This window comes from Anser brachyrhynchus (assembly GCF_964034855.1).
Source record: "Anser brachyrhynchus genome assembly, chromosome: 21".
Classification (NCBI taxonomy): domain Eukaryota; kingdom Metazoa; phylum Chordata; class Aves; order Anseriformes; family Anatidae; genus Anser; species Anser brachyrhynchus.
The window spans coordinates 4991086-5015188 of record NC_137714.1 but is presented as its reverse complement, the minus strand read 5'-3'; the positions used below and the strand labels follow the sequence as shown (position 1 = coordinate 5015188).

Genomic DNA, 24103 nt, shown 5'->3' with positions numbered 1-24103 from the left:
TTAAGATGCCCCCGAAGTGCAATTCAAAAACCTTTTAACAGTGATGGGGAGCTGCTCTCATCAGTGCCAACACGACACTAGAAAACACATATTCAGCACCAGACCAAAATAGACCAGCCAACAGGAAACACGTGGGTTTGTTTAAGCTCTGCTTCTCTCCAGTTGGTAGATTATTCTTCAGAGTACAGGTATTACCAGTGAACACTTTCTCTAGTTTCAGATTCTTTTCTTGCGTTTATAAATATTATTAAGAGAACAAACAGAAGAAAGATCAAACTTAACTAGTTTTTACACAGGCCTTTTCCGATATCTAATAGAATGCCTTGAAATCTAAGTAAAATACTGACTACTTTTTATATCACCTGTGCAGTAGTTGCTTTAGGAGATGGGGAAGCTCCACTAAAGCAGCACTCATAAAAGCATTCTTTGACTCTGCATAAAGGACTCAGTAAACTGATGGCCCGAGCAAGTTTAAGATGACTGGTCTTCCTCTGCTGCAAAGAATCCCAGTATCTTTCACTGTCAGCTTGCAAAAATATTTTTTTCTAGAACATCACGAAAGATGCAAGACAAAATCATATGTTACCTGCTAGGTTATCATCTACTACTTGACAATCCAATGTGAGAAAGACTTCGCTGTTACGTATTTTTATGTTGTACTTGTTAAAGATAAATACAGCTCTTATTCCACAGAACCAGCAAATGTGGTATAACAACTACTTTCTCTTGACAGCTGAATAGGTTTTTTCCTTGGTCTACGCTCTCTTCATGCTGAGGTCCTAACATGCATCAGTTCCACCTAAATTGTTTGGGGCAAGGTATATCTATCATTTCACAAAACCTCTTAGGCTACCATGTGCTCTTCTTGCTCATTGAATTAATACTAATTGCCCAGATCTAATTCTGGAAGGCTGCATGTAGCTAGCTGCTTAGTACCTCTGGAAAACATTCACTCAGATGCCCTGAAAACTGTTGCACAGAGCCTGTGTGACAACTAGCACGCTCCTGTGCAGACGAGTCCTGCTATTTCACCCCGCCGCAGAATTATACAAGCAGACTGTCAAAAGAGGCAGGGATGCAAGGCTAACCTGGACTTTTGAATCCTGCCTCTCCAACACGCTAAAATGCATTCAAGATGTCTGTCATATGCTTACCCTGGGAAATTAAAGAGAAAAAAAAAGGTGATAAAATGACACTTAAACCAGTGATTAAACCTAGATGCAGAGAACTCATATAGGAAGCCATAACAGTCTCCCAATATGCTTTCATCTGCCATCTTTTACTGGTTAGCAGCAACAAACTGATAGGATATAACTTCTTCATACATCATGATTCAGCAAGAGAGAATTTGCAATGAACTATTTTAATGCAGAGTGTTTAATTACCGCCGTGTGGTTTTACTCAATATGGCAACACTATCTTTATTGCCTCAATACACTCACATGGGCATGCTTTCAATATTCAGCATACCAAATAGCCAGCTAAATGTCAGCCACATTGTTCTATTTACCCAGAGAAGTACACTGCTGCAGCACCCTCCAAGGAACTTGGTGTTTTAAAACAAACTTCATCGTGTTCAAAGGGACCAACACATCATTCCTCCCCCAGAGGGAAGGCGCCAGTAACTGTTAGAAGTGTCTCTAATTGAAACAGGTCTACTAATTCAGATCTGGTTTAAGCCGTAAGTGCATCACTACTACAGCTATTGCAGTCAGAAGCACAAGGAGGATGCAGTTGTGTATTTTTGTCGGTGTACCTGTGGCAGTTATACCTTGACTGAACATATCGGAGTCCTTTCATCTGCTCATCTTAGTCTTTACAAGATCTAGTATAAAATACTAGAACAGATCTCTGCCAGGAGAAAAAAAAAAAACAAAACCTTCTCCATTCTAATGCTTCTAAATGTAGGGGTTTTTTTGTTTTGTTTTGTTTTTTTTTAAAGCATTGAGAAACCTCTCCTAATTTAGCAAGCTATGGTAAATCCCATTACAGTAGGGTAGGGAGTTCTATAAAAGCTTAAAGTACCAATAACCACATATGAACACAATTATGATGAGTATGCTAAGCATCTGCAAAGTCTAGTGAACCTTCAAACAACAGGCCCAGTTAAAAGCAAAGTCATGTCATTTTATTGTGCCATAGACAAAATCATAAAGCTTAAAACCCTTTGTGTTCAGGAAGGCTAAACCATCACCGGATTTTAAAACATAAAGCTTAAATCCCTTTGTGTTTATGAAGGCTAAACTTCACTGGATTTTAAATCACTAACCAAACTTACTGCTGAATATCCGGGAAAGGCCTGTTATCCAGACTTGTGATCTCCAGACTCTAGCATAACCACCTACCATAAGAAATTCTCAATCTGTTACGTGAAATACGAGGCCAAGCTTAGGAGCAGTACATTTCTGCTTCCCTCAGACCAACTCTGGAACTGAAGCAAGCACTAGTCTAATATCAGCTGGCTTAAATACCATTAAATGCTAGAGTAAGAATTGTTCTTTCACATTTTTTCCCCCGTAAATGATAAAAAATACCTGGAATCTGCAGAGAGAGTTTTCCAAAGCCACACTGCTAATTGCAAACTGAAACAGTCAGCCTGTCCCAAGCTTGACACTAACAAAGTGCCCTGAGCTGTTAATCTCTTGCCATTTAACTAGGATAAACTACACTGGTTTCCTTGAAATACAATATTCACACTATCTGTGAGAGCCTCAACTGGAATCTGCTGTAAATCCCAACTAGCATTTAATGTAGTCAAGTGGAGGAAGCTTCCCTAGCAAACTTCAGCAAGCTGGCCTTCTATTTAGCTTTTAGTGGCCAAGACTTTTTATAAACAGCTAGGCATAGCTCTTTTTCCTAGTAGCAAAAGGAGTTGTAAAGCTCATGCTAGAGTCTTTACTGCTACCGGGCAATGACCGAACATGCATCTGCGAGGTGAGTACAAGCCACCTGTTCAACTCCACGTGGTTTATCTAAAGATAATTGCTGCTAAGCTGTATGAGGAATGACAAAGTATGTGTGCTTTGAACACAGGTTTTTAAAATACCATCCACTCTAGGTGGGTATGCTCAGTTTCCCATGAAACTGAACAGAACAGCATTTATTAATACTAACTCGAACAACTACCGACCTTTCTGCAGAAAGGGAATAATATCCTAAAGAAAGGATGCTAACCCAGAGTGATGGCTGATGCTGCAGAATGCAATCCATCAGATCAACTAGCAGCAATCCCTTCCTGCTGCTTAAAAGAATTAATGAACGTAAATGCACGTGTTGGATAGGACACTGGGGTTTAGGGCGAGTAAGGAGACTTTAATAAAAACCTACAGTTTTAATCCAACTGAACTCAGTGCTGGTATTTGGATGTGAACATATTAAAGTTAAATGGACTTAATGAAGTCCCTTCTGAGGACTTCAGTTATCTTCTTACAAGTGGTCAGAAGTTCATTTGACTTAAATGGGATCTGGCACCTACACAACTGGAGATTTAGAGACACCTCAACCTGAAAGGGCTGTAACTGACAACAGTTTTTTCTTCTGGACATCAACTTCACATATATGGTGTTGTTCAGCTGTGCTACATGTTTTTAGATCTAGATCAAGATGATGTATATCAAAACAAATTTGTAAGAATTAACAGATAAAACACATTGAATGAATTCAATAACAGGTATTAGAGACTTTGATAACTAGATGCTTAATCTAATGATAGTAAATAAAATATTCACTTTTAAAATTCACCTTTGAGACTTCATGAAAAATCCAGAAATCCATAAAGATATTATCTGATAATTCAAACGAATTGCACTCAATGAACTAAGTAAATTGTCCTTCGTTCCTGCCCTGAAGGTCTAACAAAGATTTTGATTACTGTACATCTTCTGTGTGACTGTCTTCCTCTCGGTGTAAGAGAATACACACATGCCTTCAGTGAGACAACAAAAACTCTAAAGCTTGAATATTTGCAAGTTAGTACCGATCTGATGAAATTTCTAGCAATATCAGTATGAGAACAAAGTTTATGTGGTAGATAATCAGAGAAAAATATAGCTCAGCCAAGAAGTAAAGGATGTACACAGTAAAACATACTTTCTCCACCCTGAAAGCAAAGTTTAATAAGAAAGGGTGTAGCATGGTGTGATTATGTGTGTTCTCTTCCTGCCCTACACTCACCGACAATTCAGAGCCGTGCCTCTATTTTCTGTTAGAAAAGGGTGAGGATTAACTTTGCATACAAACAATTTGAAATACATCAGTGATAATGAAAAGATCTATTTTCTTTGTTTATTTAAGCAGGTCTTCTCATACCTAGGATTTTACCAAAAATCGTCATCTTGTAACTGGCTACAAACAATGAGATTAAAACATAAGTTCTGCTAAAACGCTGAATTTCTTGATATTATGGAATTTTTATAATCTGTAGCACAGGTTTTAAAGATGAACTACAATTTCCATTACTGATACATAAAAACTATAGGCTGTAACAAAATGTAGAGGGATAAATCTGCAGTAGGAGAGGGACTGGGTAAAGGGCAAGGGCATATACCAACACTGACCTCTATGGTTCTTAGATGCAGGAAATGCAGGTGGTTGAAATTCATCCCACAGTTCCAGATCGCAATCTCGGATTCTCTACCACAGTTAAGGAGCCCTTGTAATTTATGCTCTCGGAGCTCAACTGTCATACGTCAGGAGCACACGGTAATGTTTGTAAATTAAGCTATCAGTGCTTATAGATTAAGCTTGGACAATTACCACTAATTCTCCAAACACTACATTCAGACTAACGGCTGTAAGAATTCAACAGGTTTATTAAAATATACTCTGCCTAGGGAGAAATCTCTGGCTTATCACCACTTGCAGTGGGTTTCCTGTTCTACACAGAACCAGTTGCTTAAATCCAATTTTATTTGTGCAAAGACACATGGAGATTTTGCTAAAAGCCTGAAACTATAGAACATGTAAATGACTGATGAGAAACTAGTTGCTTATTTGTTTTTATTACCCACAGCTGCAGCAAAAGAAATATTCAGAGCACCAAATATCTTAAAATGAAGATATAGTGACCAAATTTCAATTTGGATAAAAGCCTCGCAAAGAAAACAGCAAAATAAAAAATATCCCAGCACAAAATAGCCTAAATAGGATTGAGGGAAAAAAAGCCTTCATTTTTTAAATGAAATTCGAAATGTTTTAAACTAAATGCAAACACCAAAATAGAAAACATAAGCCTCTAACCGTAAACATAAATTTAATACGTGTTCTCTTAAATGTTGCTAGTTATAGTGCAGGAGCTGAAATCACTTTCTAACTGTTGTCATATTTATAAACTTGACTCCTTGAAAGGGAATCGAGTTTACCAATAGAGCAAATATCACCTCCGTATAGCCAGCGTTTCTGGCTGTACTTGTTGATTCCTTTTAAAAACAGGGAAACCAACTGGGAGTAGTAGCAGCAACTTGTTTTCAATCTGACTACAAAGCAAGTGAGATGAGACCTAATACCATAAACAAAGGACAGAAAGACAGTTCTTCCAAGGCACTGAGGTTTTCTAATAATCCTTTCTTAAGGCTCCTAAGGAGGTTTAGTTCCTAGTGAAGCCAATGGGAGTCAACCAGCATGAATCAAATAAATTAGAGTGCAAAACAAGATTTAAGACCAAGGCTTCTGACTTACTGAACTCTCCCATGTTTTGAAGCATCACTTCTGTCTTTGACAATAACGATAATGCAACAAGATGGATGCCCCTTAATATCATAAACAAAATTTCATAGAGAATGCTCTAAACACAACTAAACAGAATGAGAGATAAGGCTCAGAAAAATGATGAAAGGGCTTTTGTTCAGAAAAAGTCAATGACTACGTAATTTTTTTCCACTCTCTAAAACAGTTTCAAAGCTATGAGGCACCAAGCTATCAAGTATTTACATTTTCACAGCAGCAAATGCTGTTTTACCCAGAATACCAGACTAACTTAATCTGTTTGGGACGAGATGTTCATGTTACGCTGTCCTGAGGCCTGACCTGGGTTTAACTTCAAGCCTTCCATCTTCCGTGAGAAATGGAAGTCCTGGAGCCTAGCTTCTGACCTCAAAAAAATGCTTCCAATGATCGAAAACTGGTGATTTCAAGCCTATAAAAACATTAATTTCTCAAACCAAAGATACAAGTAATAGTCTAGAAAGTTTCTATTGATAATTTTTTCCTGCTAACTTGGCACAGACAGCACAACCTGCAGTCTAATAATCTGGGAAATGGCAACTGGCATGACAGCATCCTAACCACACAGCAAAGGATGCTAGCTCAGACCACCTCTCCTCCATTTCAATTTCCACAGCAGTGTTATATTTATATACAACATGAATAGAAAAACAGATGAAAATTTTCTGCTAGATATTTGATCTGAGCAGATGACTCTAAATTGTGCTTTCCTAAGCATTATGCATCACAGAAAATTCTAGCATTGGTTACTTCTGCCTCCCCTCAGTGGTCTCTTACTTTCATAAATCCTTAGGGGGAAAAAAAAAAACACCACCACCAAACTGTCTCTTCATAATGCTTAAAGGTAGTCTTAAAACTTCCCTCCCTCTAGAAAATAGAGAGAAACCTAACCACCAGCCATATACTACAAAGACTGTTCCTATGTCAAAGAAATATCTGCAGTAAAACAGTGGTAGTGACAAAGTGGTTTGTGGTTTGGATTTAAGACATTTATATTACCAGACAACTTCCTGAAATAATCACAAATCAGAGTACTATTTTTTTTTTTTTGATCAATGCTCTCTCTACCTAAATGACAATAAATCAGATAGGGTCCAAGGCAACACAGGGGTATAATGCTTGACCTGGTCAGTAACTACAGACGAAGGAGCCATTAGAGGCACTGCCTTCTCCTCTGGAAAGTCACTCCATTCCACCTCCCACCCAGCTCTGTTGATAAATTCCCAATTACTTCACTTTGATAAAAAATAAATATTTCAATGCATTCCTAACTACTGCTTTCCCACTGCAGTATTAGTCAAACAAGGTTTGAAATATTTGGGTCAACCTGAGCAATTATAAGATAAATTCAGTTAAATTAAGCATTTTGCATCAACTGGACAGGAATATGCTTCTTCAAAACCTAATACCACAATTTGCACCCCTTACATTAACTACAGAGAAGATGGTAGGCTCGCACCTAACTTTTGTGCAAGAACACATTCTCCAAAACCTATTTCTGTTTCCTTCCTTCATTACAAAATAAACTAGTTATTCTAACCCAGGAATACACAGGGCTGGAGAGTGAAACTCACCACTCTGGTCTAGTCTTTCTACTCCATTTCTGCACATTTCTGAACCAAGTGCAATTCAGTTTTCACAGTGTAAAATAAAGCTCAATGACCTTAGTACCAAGGACTTTTAAAGTCACAGGTTTTATTTTATTTTTTTTTTTAAAAAAAGGAAGCTCTGTTCGTAGGAGATGGAACTGACAGTAAAGCACAAAACTGGAAGTTTACCATAAATGCTTCCACAAAAATGTTTTTCCTAACAGGGAAATGAAAGTGAATACCCCTTGCAGCTTTCCCTAGTCTACGTACTCTTGTATTCTCCAGAGTTTATTTGTCATTAGATACAGCTTCACATAACATTCTTAAGAGGCCAACCCAGAGTAGCCAAAATATCATGAGAACCAAGCCAAACCCGGACTCGTATGTTAACTCAGGTATGCGTGATGAAGTTTAACTATGTGTGATGAAGTTTAACAAAACAGGACTTGCAGTCAGCAGCTCTGTTATGTTAGACTGAAAACAAGTGCAGCCTCTAACAAAGTGCACGAGAGCTGACTTACAAAGCTGCCCATTAAACGCTATCTAAACTTGCCACTCGTTTCCAGGTATGCACATTAGCTTTCTTTGAAAATGGTTTTTGCTCTTCATTTTATTCATACTTTCTAATGGTGAAAAGCCCATCAATTCAACGAGACTGTGTTTCTATGTCGGTGTGGTAAAAAAATTGTTTCCAAGAACAGCAGTGAATAGATTGCACTCAAGAGATCTTGTACAGGTAAATTATGGTCACGTTTAAACAGCTGGCAGAGCCCTTTATTACAGGAGCAGTTTCTTGATCCTCTGTAGGGAAATTGCAGCAAGATGCATCCTTAATGAGTTGTTTTTAAGATCAGGAACTTCCCTTCAATCTATTCGCAAGCCATTTTAAAGCCCCAGTTCTAATCTGCATTCAAATTATATGCCAGATCCCAAACCTCGTCATATGATCAGCTGAATCTTGCAGAAATGGCACTCTCGATGCCAGGGATAACCTTCAGGTAGGAAGCGTTTGCAAGCCTCTTACTGAAATCTGCTCGGGAGACCTGCAATGCGTATGCTTTTACTCCCCGAGATCAATCAATAGCCACAAGGCCAACGTTTCCAAACGCCGTACCGCCTCAGCACAGCGACGCGTTATCACCAGCAACCAAACAAGCGTTCTTTATGTAACCCTGAAGGTTAGGCTCCCCGGGGGCTCCCTGAGGTGTTTTATTCCCCTTTCCCCCTCGCTCGGCCGCCGAGGCTCCCTCCGAGGAGCCCAAACCCCGTGCGGGCTCTGGCACACACCGCCGGGACAGGGCAGGCCGGCGGCCCCGCCGCATTTTGAGAGCTCAAAAACCTCCCCCGGCAACAAGTGACCCCCCCCGGGGCTTGGGGGGCTGCTGGGGGCGGCCGTTACGGTTACATAACGGCCACCGGCTGACCTTCGGGGAGGGAAAAAGGGCTGGGGGAACGGCGCCGTGAAGGTGAGCACGGAGGGCGATGCTCCCCCGATACCCCCCACGCACACCGCCGCAGGTGCAAAACGAGCCACCCCCCCCCCGGTCTCCCTTCCCGCAACACCACCGAGGGGATCAAGGACACCGCGCCCCTTCCCCCCGGGCTCTGTTTTTACCTCGAGCGGCCCCGGCTCCTCCGCAGAGCAGCGCGGCCAGCAGCAGGCAGCGGGCGGGGGCCGGCGGCATGCCCGGGCGGAGCGGCGGCATGGCAGCGCCGAGCGGTGCTGGGGCACCCCCGGCTGGCGGGGCGGCTGTGGCGCCCCCGCTGGTCCGGGCTCCGCTGTGCGGAGGGCTCGGCCCCGAGGAGGAGGAGGAGAAGAAGGAGGAGGAGGAGGAGGAAGGGGAGGGAGGAGAAGCGCTGCGCTGCCCCGCTCCGCTCGCCGGCTCTCTCCTCCCCTCCCTCCCTCCCTCCCCCGCCTCGCTGCCGCGGCGCCCCGCGAGCGGCACCTAAAATGGCGGCCGCTCCCCCCCCCCCCCCCCAGCCCGTTACCAAGCGGGGGAGGGAACGAACCAACGGAGCCGGGGAGGGGATACGGGAGAGCCTACGTGAGGGGCGGCCGGGGGGCGGAAAGGAGCTCAGCCCTGCCCCCGGGAGCGTTTTTTTAGGGGTTTATTGGTCTATTTTGGGGGGTAGGGGGGGGGGGGGGGGGCGTTTGGGGTTTTATTTGCACAGCTGAACTTTACCTAGAGGGAAAGTGGCTGATGCCCCGCTGAAGATGCACAGCTGAGTACTGATTAGAAACCCCAACACTAGAGGAAGAGTTAAAACCTTCATAGAGCCATTTAAATTCTTCTACAGATCTTTTTTACACAGATCTTTTTACAAAAAAAAAAAAAAGAAACAAGAAAAAGCTGTTTATTTCTCCTCCTGCTAAGTGAGCGGTGCTGCCACGGGCAGGATGCACAAACCCTCCACACCTGGAGGCAGGGAGCAAACCAGCACCTGGAGCCACACACACACCTTCTTGCTCTGGTTTCTTGGCCGTAGAACTGCAGTCCTGCAGAGATCTGTCTCTTTCAGCCACATACGCACCTCAGTGCACCACTGCACGCCTCTCCGGGTGAACATTTTTAGAGCTGGGGGCTGACGTTGCGAGGTTTTCCTTGGTGCTCATCCCCACTGCACACACGCTGCAGGGAATGACGGGCCCGTGACGTAGCGCGAACCCTGCGCAAATGGAGCGAGGGCAGCGCTTGCCGTTTGGGTGAACCCTCTGCATAGTGAGAAACCTTTTTTTTGCCATAGTTTTACTGAGTTTTAACAGTGCAGAGGTCTCTTAATTCTAGCTGGAAACATTTACAAGTACTATCTAAGTCAAGACAGTTCACAGGAATAATTAAATTATACAACCTCTCCCATAACAGAAAGGTTATTTGCTCTCTAGTCAAAAATTTCAATTTGAAAATGCTTCAATAAAAGAAGAAATGCCTTACCACGATTAGAGTTTTGACAGCTAAAATGCAACCAACTTATTTTATAATTAGATATGACTACTCATGTTTTGTACCTATTAGCCATTCCACTCCCACAGTGAGGTAAAAATAAAATCCAGAATGTTCAAGATCCTAGAAATGTGGTATTTATTTTAAAACATGTGATTTAAATACCAAGTCTGATCTGTTCTAGACCCTCCTCTCCCCACTCCCCCAAGCCAAGCCCGGTGCTGTTCGCATTCTCTGCTCACTATCTGTTTACCCCAAATTCGAGTTGGGGGTCCGGCCAACCAACTGTGAGAAGCTCACTTATTCACGGTCCTTGATCAGTCCCCGAGGTCTCAGCAAGTTGACAGGATTTGGTCTGCAGCAAGATGTAAAACTGGCAAGACAGTGCATGCAGATACACAAAAGATGAGCTGTTCTGCCCCCAACAAGGGTTTTTCCATCCTTAATTCCAGCCATCTTGTACCTTAAACACATTTGCTAATATGAATGTTTGTTGCGCAGAAAAGGAATTTCAAGAGACAGAGTGTGGTACACTACAGTGAACAGTGCCCCAATTACTATCCTGTGCTATGAACCTGTCCCTTCACCAAGCAACCAGGTTAGTCCACATTTACTTCATTGCCTGTATGATATATGCAACCCGCTTTCTCAACAGCTAAGACATTTTCTTTTTTTAAAGGTAAAGCCTCAGTCTAAAACCCCTTGATTTCTCAGCCTAACATATGCTGGATGGCAGATCGTGTCAGAAGAAGCCTGCAGCCCATCTGTTGCCAGATAGCTGAGTCTTTACATTCTGCCAACGCAGCTTCAGCTGATGGTATGCTACATCATGTATTCTTCTTTTGTATGAAGAGTAGAAGGGCTGTTCAGCTCAGTATGACTCTCAGACTAGCCTTATCGACTTCGTGCGTGAGGAATAAAACACCCCTATGAGTAAAGATTTGTGAGGCAAGAGGTCATCAGTTAAAATGATTGCCTGCTGGTGAATTCACAATATAACACCTCTTTTGCCCAAGTACTAGATTTGGATTAGGAATAACCAAGGCTGAATATCAATATGATAGTATCTGAAGAAGGCTTGTAAGTCAGTGGCCAGCTCTCATACAAATACATACGATCACATACGCTAACACTTTCTGCAAAATAACAATTTTTTTACCTTTAAACTGTAGAGCAACTTAGATTCATTAGGTATGGCAGAGAAGATAGATCTCGAATTGTTGAATTTGCTCCATAGTCCACTCTGTCTGTATAATGCATTAATGTGGGGAAAATGGCTCTACACTTGACCGTAGCAAGAAGGGGACTTCAGTGTTACCATCTGGACTCATCTAAATGATTCTGATTCTGCAGAACTAGAAAGAGGAGACATTTTTAAGGGAATAAATGGTGTGTCCAGGAATGCTTTGTTGATTGTACAATGACACTATCAGCTCAGAGAAATTAATCAGCTAAATCAGTCATGATGAAACTGGGAAAATTCCAAGGCAGGAGAAGGCATTGATTGCATCTCCCTCTGAGCAAAACTCCTCCGAGTCAGTTGTGACTAAGGCACTGATTCAGTAAAGCCAATAATTCTTTACCCTGTATTTTAAGCTCAGTTAGATAATTTTGTTTAGTTAGATGACTAACTGGTTTGAACTGGCAATTCAGTGATTGAGGACATGGATAGTATGGGTACTCCATCCGTGGCAGAGACAACAAATTAAAACTGATCCATGTCACCGCTAATGTTCCATTGGCACTTACTCCATAAGTACAGCAAATACAACAGCCTCTCAAATACCTACCTTTTATTTTACAAAACAAAATTTGAATTAAATTGCCCGTGAAGCCCACCATGCAGCAGTCCTATTTGCTGTTAAACAATAGCTACACTGCTTGCCACAGGTAACTGCATTTCACAAGTTGACAGAGATTCTCACTTTTCTCTGAAATGCCACATGCCATTATTTCAGAGAAACGCGCAGAACTAACTTCAGCACCTTCATTTTCACCACCTATCTCCCTCCTACTCTCCGACCTGCTTCTCAAGCTCAAAAAAACCCCATTGATTTTGATTTTATTAGTAAGCAACAAAACTGGAACAAATGGCTCCTGGCAGAACATGTTTTCTGTTACAGCTGAAAAACTATTGGACTGATGTCCTTGAAATGCACAGTGTGACTAATGCCCAGCTTGCAAGGACCCAGGAGGACACATATTTATTGCACTTGTCAGAATGGAGCTGAGCAGCCAGAAATGAAAAGATAAGGTGATAGGTAAAAATGAATGCCTATGTCTGCTTGCTACTTAAAGGAAGCTGGTGCATACCATATCTAGAGAAGCGAGGCATACTCAGTGAAGTTAACATTTGGATCTGATTGTTACAGCTGAGGCTCGTACCCAATTCTGAATACACTTAGAACGTGCACCAGTATTTCTAGATATTAGACCTGGACCCTTGTTCCAAAGGGGAGCTGTGAGGAAAGGGTCCAAACTTCAAACAGTCCAGAACTAGGTTGACAAAAAATGGTCCAGACTTTAAAAAAAGAACCTAGAACTAGCTGTGGGTTGATTTTTGTCTCAATACTTCAATTAATGTATGCATGCTAGTTTGCTTCCAGATTATGACTGCTTTTAATGGGAAGTTAGAACTCAGAACCTAGCTTTATCTCCTCTACTGAGCATTTGCTTTATCACAGCTGCCCTGAAACCAGTTCTGAAAGGGGACTAATTGCTATAGAGACTACGCTGTAATGTAATTAGGCTCATGATAGAGTTGCATGCATAGCCAAGCAAAAATATTACATGAAGGCAACAGCTGACCAGTTTCTGAAAATCTGCATTACAGCTCCTTCACTCTAGCTCCCACCATTCCCACCGGAGAAAACAATGGGAGAATCCCAAGGCATTTTGCTAATTTAAATTCTAGTATTTTGTGATTCTGATATGGCTTTACCAGACTGAGTCAGGAAGAATGAGCTAGGATGATATTAACAACAACAAAAATTCAAGGTGAATATCAAAAATTCATTCTTCACAATGAGAGATGTATGAAACCAGAGTGCTTCTCATAAGGCAACAGGCAGAAGTGGCATATTTTGGGTCATTCCACAACAGAATGCTACAGCAATGCCCTTACTAGCTTGAGAAGAAAACACACAGATGACCTACTGCATCTTTTCTAGCCTTGCTGTCCCTAATACACAGAGTTGCAATCCCCTGACCATAAAAAGGCATTTAATTCATGTGCTTTTAGATTTAGTGGGTGATGATTTTGTCTTTTTTCTTTAACACTTTGGAACCTGACTGTATATATTAGAGAGAAAAGAATTAGGGGACTGATTTTCCCCACGCTTGAACATTTCCAGAACTGCTTTGATCATGTGTGAGAATTGATTTAGGGGATGCAAATGAAGGCCCTGGCAATCTGAAGAAGCAAATCTTCTCCCCTGACATTTCTGAACATTCAGAGAATTCTCAACAAGCCATTGAAGTATGGGTTTATCAGAGAGACAAAAAGAAAATTCAATGAGCAAAGAAGTACATAAAACCCACTAGCTTCCTCACAAGGAAACCATCAACGTTAGCAATCTTTCCACCTTGTTTATCCCTTTTTTCCCATTTAGACTTACTATTGAAAAATATACATCTAGAAACATGAAAGCAATGAAGGAAAGATGCAAGTCTTTCCTTACTAAGAGAGAGACTGAATATTCTGCAACGTGATTATAATATTTTACTACTCATTAGCACCTACCATCCTAGGATCTCCAAGCATTTTACAAGCGTTAATTAATGCACTCTCACAATACTTCTGTGAAGTAGAAAGGCAGGTGTGCAGATATTGTGATGACAGGTGCATTACAATAGAATAAGACAATTTCTAGGCTCGTCATTTGCATATTTAGGAAAGCAGAGCACAAAGAGCGTAGGTAATGTTAAAAAATACCATAACACCTTGAAACACCTTGAACCACACGCAGACAGACAGGCTTTCAAGTGCTTAGGTAAAAAGCCATACTTGACTGAAGGCCCTCAAGAAAATTTATGCTTTTTAAACATGGGCCTTTGCATCTAGTACCACAGTAGCTATTTTAAGTTGTGATAGATAAAGAAGAGTGAAGTCTGAATGAAAACGGACCTGTTTCTTAAAAGGCTGATTTCTTTATTTCAAGGGGTACTGGGGCCTCCTAAATCCCTGAAATCACCATGGCCTCTAAATAGCATTAAATAAACTATTTATAAGCTTAGTAAGGCACTGCTAAAGACAAAGAGGGAGACAGCAAGTGAAACAGGCGGCAGAAATACATATACTAATCATCCTCTAACTCAATAAAATAAAAAATTAAAGTCAGGTGCTCTGGATGAGCCTTTCTAGAATGTATGTCCATAAAAAACAAGGACTCCTGTGGTTCTGCGCTGGTTTACTGTGCTAACCTGCTTTGAAGATCACCATAGTGTGCTATATCCACATTAACAACTGCTTTAACTTCCTCACATACACAGAAAACTGAATGATTTATGCTGGGGAAAAAAAAAAGTTAAGAATCTTGGGTTGCCTTTCTAGTTCTTTCACAAATTGCCCCCCCGGGTCAGGGACTAACTCTTTCCCTACGTATTTTTTATCTGACGACATAGTAAAGTAACATATCACATATAAAAGTATGGATGGATAAGCTAACATTTGTGAAAAGACTCCAGTATTTGCACCATATACTGGTGATGATGCTTAAATTACTCAGCTTGCAGATTTTCTGTATTCTTTAGGATCATGGTACTCATTGAACATCTGGTCATACAATGACATTTTCCTCTTCTCTGCTTGCTTTCCTGCGAGGAAGAGGAGGAGACTCTGTGCGTGAGTACTCCCCTCCCTAAGAGCCATATGGGAATGTAAAGGCATTCTCTGAATTCATTACTCTGCCCCACAATATGATTCTGCCTTTATACGAGCAAGAAAATGGATGTTAATTTATTCTTTATTGCTAATTTGAAAAGGAGCACAAACACAAGAGTTCCATTGCAGAGACTTCTACCAAGGGTGTAGTTTAAGTCCAATTATATGCTATTAGTACATTTGCTCTTTGTTCCTCTGGCATATTAATTACATGTCTGGTATTCTGGTAATTAACACAATTATACTCTTTATTTTCCTCTTTCGTTAGACAATATTCTTCCACTTTATTAAGATAAGTAATTTTCTATAGGTAAAAGAAGCCAAATTATTACATATTAATAAAACCAAGCTATAGGTTTTTAAGTGAGCTTACAGAGAGAAGGTCCAGCAGTATTCTTCACCAAAATGAAAAGCAGATGCTCTCCTGTTGAGCTGCAGCCCATCTCAGAGGCTTCTAAAGGGAAACCAAATTACAAGCCTCCAGTTATGTGTGCAGCATCGTAACCAGCGGCTGAAGCAGCAGGGCCACAAGGACAGGACCAGCACTTCCACACACAGCTCTTCCAGCAACGTTATTGCTGTTCAAAGGCTCACTGTTAGCAAGACCTTTCATCTCCAGCTTACATTCACTAAACCCAATGACGTTTTGAGAAAAAAAATAGAAAAGAGGAACAACAAAGGCTCAACCAAAATGGTTTACAGTTGCACAGATCGCCCACAAATGAACATTCATCAGGGAGGATATTCCTGAAAAACATTAAGGAACAACAAAAAAATGCACACTTACTACTGTAAGACAATAAGGTGGGTAGCTTTTTTTTGACTAAATTAAGTAGGTGTAGAGGTACCACACAAACATGTAAAAGATACTTTTTCCCCTTAGGACAAATTATTGTTCCTCTGAAAATAAGTTACTGTTTCTCCCTAGCTTTCTATAAAAACACATCTGAATTTCCACTAGGTCACAGATGCTGCTATGGGCAAAAAAGCCCCACTGCGGAAAGATTTATTTTTCCTTCTGTATGTGGTTGTCTGCGGAAGGAGGAAAAGGACGAACAAAATACTGTCTTCCCACAACAGGGCAGAAACTCCACAGTATGTTGTCTAGCACCCTCCCTCCTCCCCAAATCCCTTGGGTCCAGATCTCTGGTGGGTCTGGCTGCAATATGTTTCTGGGTGCAGGAAACAGAGGTGTCCCACGCCAGAATGAATGTCACTCACTCCTTCTCAGAGACAGCAGTGGGCATTCATTATTTACTGCTACCTGGGACAAGTGTTACCCATAAGGAAACCTGAAGCTTATGATTGCAAATTGCTTTTAACTGTGTCTGCTTCCATTACTGTTTTTATTTTATTTTTCCCTATTGTACTGCATTGCCTTTGTGTCCCTTGGGGAAGAAAAGAAATAAAAACTCAGCAGGCAAATATCAGTGTTGAAAAAGCTTGCTCTGCCTTTCCCGAAAACACCATCTGGAGGATTTTTTATTTTAAATGGTTGACTAGTAGACCAAAATTATCTATCGGGGATGTCTGAAAGACAGTTGTCATCATTATTTCTATCCAGACCAAAAAATAAAACCACCCGAAACTGATCTCAGAACCCAACTGTACTGACCCCTATTCAGATAGCACAGAGCTCTTAGTTGGAAGTATTTACAAAAGTAAGGTTTTGAAGCAGGGGACAGGGCTGCTGTGTTCTGTTCCTGATGACACCACTGACTGATTCTACCCACAGACAAGTCCCTTAATCTCCCTATGCCTCATTTATCCTCTCTATTTAATGCCACTCGCCTATTCCACAAGGATGTAGTAAGACTTCATTAACTAACGTTTGTAAAGTACTTCAGGATCTTAGTACAAAAGCTTCTCTAGAAATTCTGAATATTATTTTAATTAAGAAGGCAGCATTTATAAGTTCCCTACCATTACATTACCGTATATATCTCAAACAGACAGTCCCATTTCCAAACCAACCTTAAGGTGCGTGAAGACTGATATTTTAAATATACTATTCAATAATATTTGAACCAAGAATATTATGCAAGAGCACAAAAGTATCAAGATTCCTACTTGACTGTTCATTGACTTTCAGCATATAAGCACCCAAAAAGTCCAGATTTATCTGCATTTTCTTGAGAATAGATTTGGAGTAAAGATGGGAAAACTCCTAACACCCCAGCCTAGATAAAAGCTATCATGTTCAACATTTTCTTTTCTAGTATTCATGGCCTCAATAAACTGTATAAAAAATTAAAAGGCTACATACGGCAAAACTGCTTTTTTCTCTCCTGCCCAAATGTTGATTTTTTTCCCCCTGAAAATGTACAACACTTCTAAGAGCAATCATTCAGCTGCATCAAATGTTTAGTCTTCACAGTTGTGCTGAAAGTAGCTTGGGGACCTTTGTAAGGCACAGGGAACTAGGAACAGCAGAATGCCAGAAAAACAGATAATTCAATATTTGATTCTTTCTTCAGTACTCCTTGCCAGTCCTTGTCACCAGGCCAGGAAGCTGGAAGTATACTACTATACCACCACATTCACATGGGGAAGGAAAACTTGCCTCTCCTCTTTTCCTTTGAGTGCAATTAGCAGACCAAATCTAATAATAACAAAGGCAAGCAGGCACAACAATACTGGAGGACAGACAATCGGCACTGGTCTTCCCATTGCCAAAACTCACTCTATTGACATTCTGATGAGGGACTCTGGAAGAAAGGTCAGGATGGGAACTAGATTATGGAAGACATAGGAAAGGAGCCCGTTAGGATTAATTGTACACTGTTTATAGATAAATGAAATAAAACTATATTGCAGTAACTAAGAGACTCAAAAACCTGATTGCTCAAAAGACAGGGGAGCAGCATATTCCCAGAATGCATTTTTCTTCACACCACATTGCCAAAATTTTCTTCAGAGCCCAGCCTTTTAAAAACATTTTCATGCTTATATCTTTTAATAATGTATAATAAGGCAAATAAAGGACACTAGGATCATTAACTGTCTCTGCACAAAGCATTTGGAGTAAAGGGCATTTTTATTCCCTGTGCAATTCTATTTAGCAGATTTATACTGGATCCTGTTGTGCAATGCATGTCATACAATAGGTCTGTAAAAAAAAAAAAAGGGAAAAAAAACATAAATCATGTTACATCTATCTGAGGCTGACTTGCTGGGTCAGAGTTTCAGGCAAAGGGAGTGATTTAATGTCATCAGAAGCTAGGTTCAAATTCCCCACCCACTGGAACATTTTGAATTCTCACAAGCATTACTCAGCTCTTTATCCTTCTGTAGCAGACAAATGTAAGACTACTCAGGTTAATTCATAGGTCACCCAGCTTGTAGATGCTCTAACTATTGAAGTCCCAATGGTTCTGACTGGACCTCAAAAAAGCTGCCCATGTTTTTCTTTGCCATAGCACATAAGGCTCCTTAGTCAAATTAGCTGCTGCTTCCCCCTGATTGTGCAGTGTGCTGAATGGATGCTCAGTGTGGCCGTGCAATAGGTGCCAATGCCGCAGCCACAGCCCTGAGAACAAGTCCCAGTGTTTGCACAGATGCCAGTTATACTCCTTGGTAGCAGTGAGCTGAACTCCAGGACCCGGACCAAGGATTACAAGTTCCAGGGAGATCTGAGATACGTAAATGTGTAATGTGAATTTTCATCATGCAATATTAGTTTTTTTTATCACTACAAGCAAATGCTTCCTACTCCTGAGAAAAGTGACCTGCAAAGCACTGTAAAGGGGCTTGATCCTGCTGTCTTTGAAGCTGATGTGAACAGCCTTGTTTAGATGTAGAAAAATAGGATTGGTTTTACTAAACAGGTCTTCTGAGACAGAATTCCAGTTGCTGTATTTTCCACAACACAGAGTTTTTAAAGACAATAAAAATAATCTAAAACATGCCGTTATTTGTCCTGCAGCTGGTTTCAAACAAACTGTTGATCTTCCCGATATGAACTCCTCTCCACTCTTGTCCTGCTCAAATTCATCTTATCTGGCAATAATAGTCCACAGCTTTCTCCCAGAGTCTCACAGCATTTCACACGTTGATATATTAAAAGCCCCACAAACCTCTGCAAGGCATGGTCAATACCTTTACTGTCTAGCTGCTGAAGAAAATGAAGTTCCTGTACATCCATCACAAAAAGCGTCTGGGACAAAATTAAGAATTGATGGAGATGTCCCAGTTTCTGAGTCCGTGTTTCAAGCTACATAAACTACCTCTGCTGCTTTAAAAAGTGCCTTTAAAAAATTATCTGATCCAGGAGCAGACTCCTTTTACTTGCTATTTTTGTAAAATTCCAGTGCTCCAAGCATCTTCCTGGCAGTGTCCTGTCTATTTACAGCCTCATCAGACATGAGTGCAGCTTAATCCTTTGCCATTTCACATATTTATTTCTATTCTGACAGATACCAGTTGTGATCCTTTCTTGCAGTAAGCCACTGCCCTCCTGGCCTTCACTCTAATTGCAGATTTGCTAATCATGTTTTGATCACCCACCCCTCTAATCACTGCCTGCTGCAAGCCATGGAGCCAGGCCTATTTTCGGTGAAGAGGAGCATAACACGCAAACGCGACGCTTGTGTTCTCATCCTTATGGAGGGGATCAGAGGATTAAGAGGAACAGTCAACCCTGATTAATGCTGCCGAGTGAGTGAGAGCTCTTTGCCAATAGCAGGGGCTGATTGCCTCCCCGTGGGGAGCTCCAAGGCAGACAGTCTCCCTACAAGGACACGTCTGTCTTCTGCTTTTAATGCTAGCTGCTGCTCTGCAACAGAAAGGAGGTTAAATGCTGACCCTATCTCTCTAAACAGCAAACTGTCCCGGGGTGGGAGGGTTCCTTTAAAGAAGTGGAGCTGTTCTTGGAACACACTGGAGATAAGCAGAGGTTTGTATGTATCGCTGTCTCAGCCTCGACTTACCACCAGCAGGAAAACTTAACAGAATTCTGTTTGGCGGCTTTTCTGCAGGCTGGATACATGTCACGAATGCACTGTCTAACCTTAGAAGGGAGCCAGCAGAGAGCTGTATTGTTTTAACAAAGCACGGAACAAATGCACACTCAGAGCTAAGACCTGGCAGAACCAACATCACTGCAGTTTGTACTCAGCACTGAGGTAAGGGTGTCCCCCCTGCTCCCAACCAGTCTAATATCTGTAAGCAAATCGGAGTGATTTAGAATAATTACCCCACCCCACCATGCTCTGCTTTGATGTACCTGTCAGATTGTTAACCCTGTGTTTTCCTCCACTCAGTGAAGGAAAACATTTCTAGAGAGCTGTTTTGTAAATGTTACATGCCTACTGCTGCAGGATCACTTTCTGCAGGACCCAATGCAACCTGAAGGACCACCCTACCACCTCGACAAACATTCAGCAGCCACAAATCTCCATTCCACCTGTACTTTTCAACATTTCAGGTTTTTCCTTATTTTTAGCGTGGGCAATGAGCATTCTTACCTTTTCTTCTTCTGGTCTGTGCATTGTTCTTCTGTACTAGTCACAAGTGAACCAGCTGAAGAAGGGGAATGACACATTGTCTTCTGCCAGGGAAACTGGGGGGCTGTAAATCCCCTGCTGTGTTAAGCGACAGAAATACGGGGCTTTGCACTGCATTCTAACGACTCAAGTTTTTCCATGTTTACTGCTGCTTCGATGATACATTACCCATTGAGCGTAAGTAAAAAGCTTATGAGAGGAGACAGGCATATCATCCTGTCTGGGGCTCGGCTTACACAGGCAACTTCTGCAGCACGAGGAGCAGCCTCTGGGAATGACTGGTGTCTGTGCAACGCTACATTAAAATACAGCTCAGGATAGGTCAAATAATTATTGACCTGATCTAAAAATGAGTCCGAGTGCCCAGTGTTCAGTGATTTCAACGGGAGGTGTATGATGACGGCTAAACTCCCCAAGGCTCTGCAACGACTGAGGAGTCCTCAAACTAAGTAACGTGCACAAGAGCTGGTCTTTCTGCAACAAGCCTGAACGGAAAATAATGGAGGTGACATCTTTTCTATTCACTAAAGCCATGGTTTAAGTACAAGATTATTATACAGGATCCTAGAGTCCTAATCCTTGTCCCTGAAGTAGCAGCGTAGATTAGAGTTTTTGACCATTTTCTAAAATAATGTCACTAGCAACCAGTGAGACATCCCAGAAGGAAAAGATACTTGAGCAACAAAGGGCAAAAAACCTAAATATCTGTAGAATATCCATTTTTTCAGTGAAAGGCACAGAAAGCCATACATCACATGCTAGATATGCACAAAAAAGCTCAGCATTAGAACATCTTCATACCCTTTTCCCTCAAGCATCTCTGCTCCCTTTGCTTGCCCAACTCTCATTCTGCCTGACAGCTCCTTAATCACAGTATCTCTTTCACATGCATAGAGTATTATTTAACCTGCAGCACAGAGGAAAATGCATTTATAACCTACTGGGTTTTTCCCTTTAATCTCTTTCTCTCCTTACTGCTCCCCCTCTCTTTTTAGTAGCTCTAAGCAAGAATGGTGTTAACAACCTTCATAAAGATTAATTCAGGTCCAGACAGGAACCAACTCTTTGCACTCTGTCAAGATAAGAGGCAAGAAACAAAACACACGACCTCTTCCTTCTGCCCAGGTGGCAGAAAACACTATCCATCAGATCACAAAAGCAGCATCGCCTCCTGCCAGGATGTCAGTACGTCATTTTAGACTATCCCGAAGTGATATCTACGTAATAGAACTCGTGTTTAACGTGTTTTTGTGGCATTGCTCTACAACAGCCAGACACAGCTGAATTTCATGTTCCATCTGCCCAAGTTGAATTCAAGGTGTTGGCTTTAAGCTGTAAGCACTACCAGGTCTCGGATCTTACTGTGTCTTACTTATTCTCTGTGATCCATCTTGCTAGGACTTAAGCCAAGGTGCTTTTGCTGACAAATTCTCTATTTAAATCCCTCAGGACACAGGAGAGGATATAGAAGGACACGAACTATGAATCTTTACATACCTAGCAGTGCTACCCTGCTGGAGTCCAGTATTTACTATATTTGAGTCCATATTTGAGCTCCGCTGATTCTGGTGTCTGTAAACCCTTAGACAGCCTTTCCTGTTTGTTACTGGCATGTAGTTAACCTAAGCACTTCTCAGCTAAGTCTTGCCTCCTCTTTTTGACAATGGCACTGAAAATAAAAAATTCATTTGGTTCCCTGTGCTGCTGCATCCTCTGACATCTATACATTGAGTGTGGGGGAGAGCAGTTAAAATGATCACGCTAGCCAGGACGATAAAGTCCAAGTGTCCCACTTAGCTTCAGAAGACCGTGACCCCAAGGTCAAGGCCAGAATAAAACAAAAGGCTCTATCACACACGCATAAGGTACAAGCAGCTAAGCATGCTACAGAACCAGCACGTAGCACAGTTCCTTTTAGAGGGGGACTGCGAAGCCTGGTGCTGCTGGCGAGGCAAGTCAAAAGCTTAAGATTCTGTCTAGTGTAATTACCGTCTTTCTCCAGGTTCAAAGAAGCTTATGAGAAGACAACAGTGACAGAGAATCCTCCTCTTATGCTTCCACCTGCAGAAATTCATCCATTCCTGACCTGCTGTATCTTCCTCCTCAGGCACACCAGAAAGATTTAGTAGAAGCTAGGCACTGAAAAAAGCTGTAAAAAGGAGTACAGATTGTTGTGAACAGCTCTACTTGCAGAAGAAAACTCTGTGCCTAGCTGTGACCAGGCATCAGGTGCTCACTTCGAGTGCTGACTACAGACACTGATTAGGAAAATTGTAGTTATGTCAGTCTGCTCCAGCCACTTGAGATACACGACAAAAGACCGAAGGAAAATGCTTGGCTACCACTGTCCATTCCAATCACGTTCAAAGCAATTTCCATTGCGCCCTCAATTAGGAGGTCACACATAAAGCTGAAAATGGATTACAGTGCATTGTCAGCAGCAAGACAAGCTCCTGTGTCACTGCACGATCAAATAACTTCATGCATTCTCCTGCCTTATGGGATAAGTGCATGCATACAATAACACGCAAAGCCGCGCTCTTCTGGAGCAGCACCTTTCTTCTGAAATTACAAAACTTTCCATCCTTTCACACAGTTTAAAAAACAAAACCCACAACAGTGACACTGTACTGAGACCTTCACAATCTTATCCTACAGCATAAAGGCAAAGACTAAATCCAGTGCCATGCTCCCTTCTTGCTGTAGATGAACATAGGGCTCCAGTTTGCATACTAAACATGATTAAATTGTCTCAGTTCCAGTCACAAGTTGTTCTGCAGTCTTGAACCATAATTATGCATTTAGCTTCTCTGAAAGAACAGACTAAGGGCAGGAAACAAAAGCAACTTTTGAGCTCTTGTGACAGCTTAAAACCAAAACAAACCCCACAGAACAGCTGGAGAGCAGTTCGAAAACCACATTTTTATTCCGGTGCATCTCTATGTCAAGGCTTGATCTGAACTTACATTATCCGTGCTCATCTCACAAAATTCTCCTCATCTGGGGAGATATTTTCCAAACAATCATCCTTGTTTCCTACATTAGCTGGAATATTGCAAACATCAGGTGAGTACTGAGTTATAGCTATAGGCTTTATTTGAGAATTTCACCTCACTGCAAAACTGGAATATGTTTTAAGTAGCAATGTGTGGACCACACTGTAAGCAGCAATTTCCACATATACTAAGGGAAACCCAGGGAACCCTTTGCTCAGGTTTGAGAACCGAACAGTTGAGCCAGAAGCACTGTTACATACTGCTCCAACACAAACTTGGCCGAATGGGTCCCTAACATTGAGTCTCAGCACAGAAACATTCAACCTCCAGAGTCAGCTCAATCAACTGACAGTAATCAGGTTAATCAGAGGTATTTTACAACTTTGGAAAAAGAACATTTATGGCCTCTTTGGGGGAGTCTGAAGAGCTCAGGTGTTGTGCAACAATGACAAGCACAGCAGGTGTGGGT

The 24103-nt window shown here is 41.6% G+C and overlaps 2 protein-coding genes and 1 long non-coding RNA gene across 10 annotated transcripts in view; 1 reads left to right on the top strand and 2 right to left on the bottom strand.

Moving 5' to 3' along the window:
- CTNNBIP1 (catenin beta interacting protein 1) overlaps positions 1-24103 on the bottom strand; it is a 92142-nt gene that overhangs the window by 29796 nt on the left and 38243 nt on the right. Inside the window, exons 6-7 of the mRNA XM_080563709.1 lie at positions 22628-22787; positions 1089-1155 (exon numbers count right to left, since the gene is read on the bottom strand). The gene's annotated coding sequence lies outside the window, so the exon portion shown is untranslated. The remainder of the gene's footprint in view (positions 1-1088; positions 1156-22627; positions 22788-24103) is intronic.
- Positions 1-24103, bottom strand: part of CLSTN1 (calsyntenin 1) — a 55451-nt gene that overhangs the window by 29796 nt on the left and 1552 nt on the right. For 2 of the 8 annotated variants that reach the window (XM_080563683.1, XM_080563681.1), the window contains exon 1: positions 8926-9235. The exons of 4 other annotated variants lie outside the window; for them this stretch is intronic. In XM_080563683.1, the coding sequence (XP_080419809.1) occupies positions 8926-9016 (91 nt within the window). In that variant the 5' untranslated portion in view covers positions 9017-9235. Of the gene's footprint in view, positions 1-8925; positions 9253-24103 lie in introns of those variants that run through there. 2 more of the 8 variants (XM_080563679.1, XM_080563685.1) reach the window with 2 other exon arrangements.
- On the top strand, positions 1095-22645 carry LOC308181076. The gene is made up of 3 exons (XR_013941309.1): positions 1095-8776; positions 10754-10850; positions 10932-22645. It is a non-coding gene; the product is annotated as an uncharacterized lncRNA (long non-coding RNA).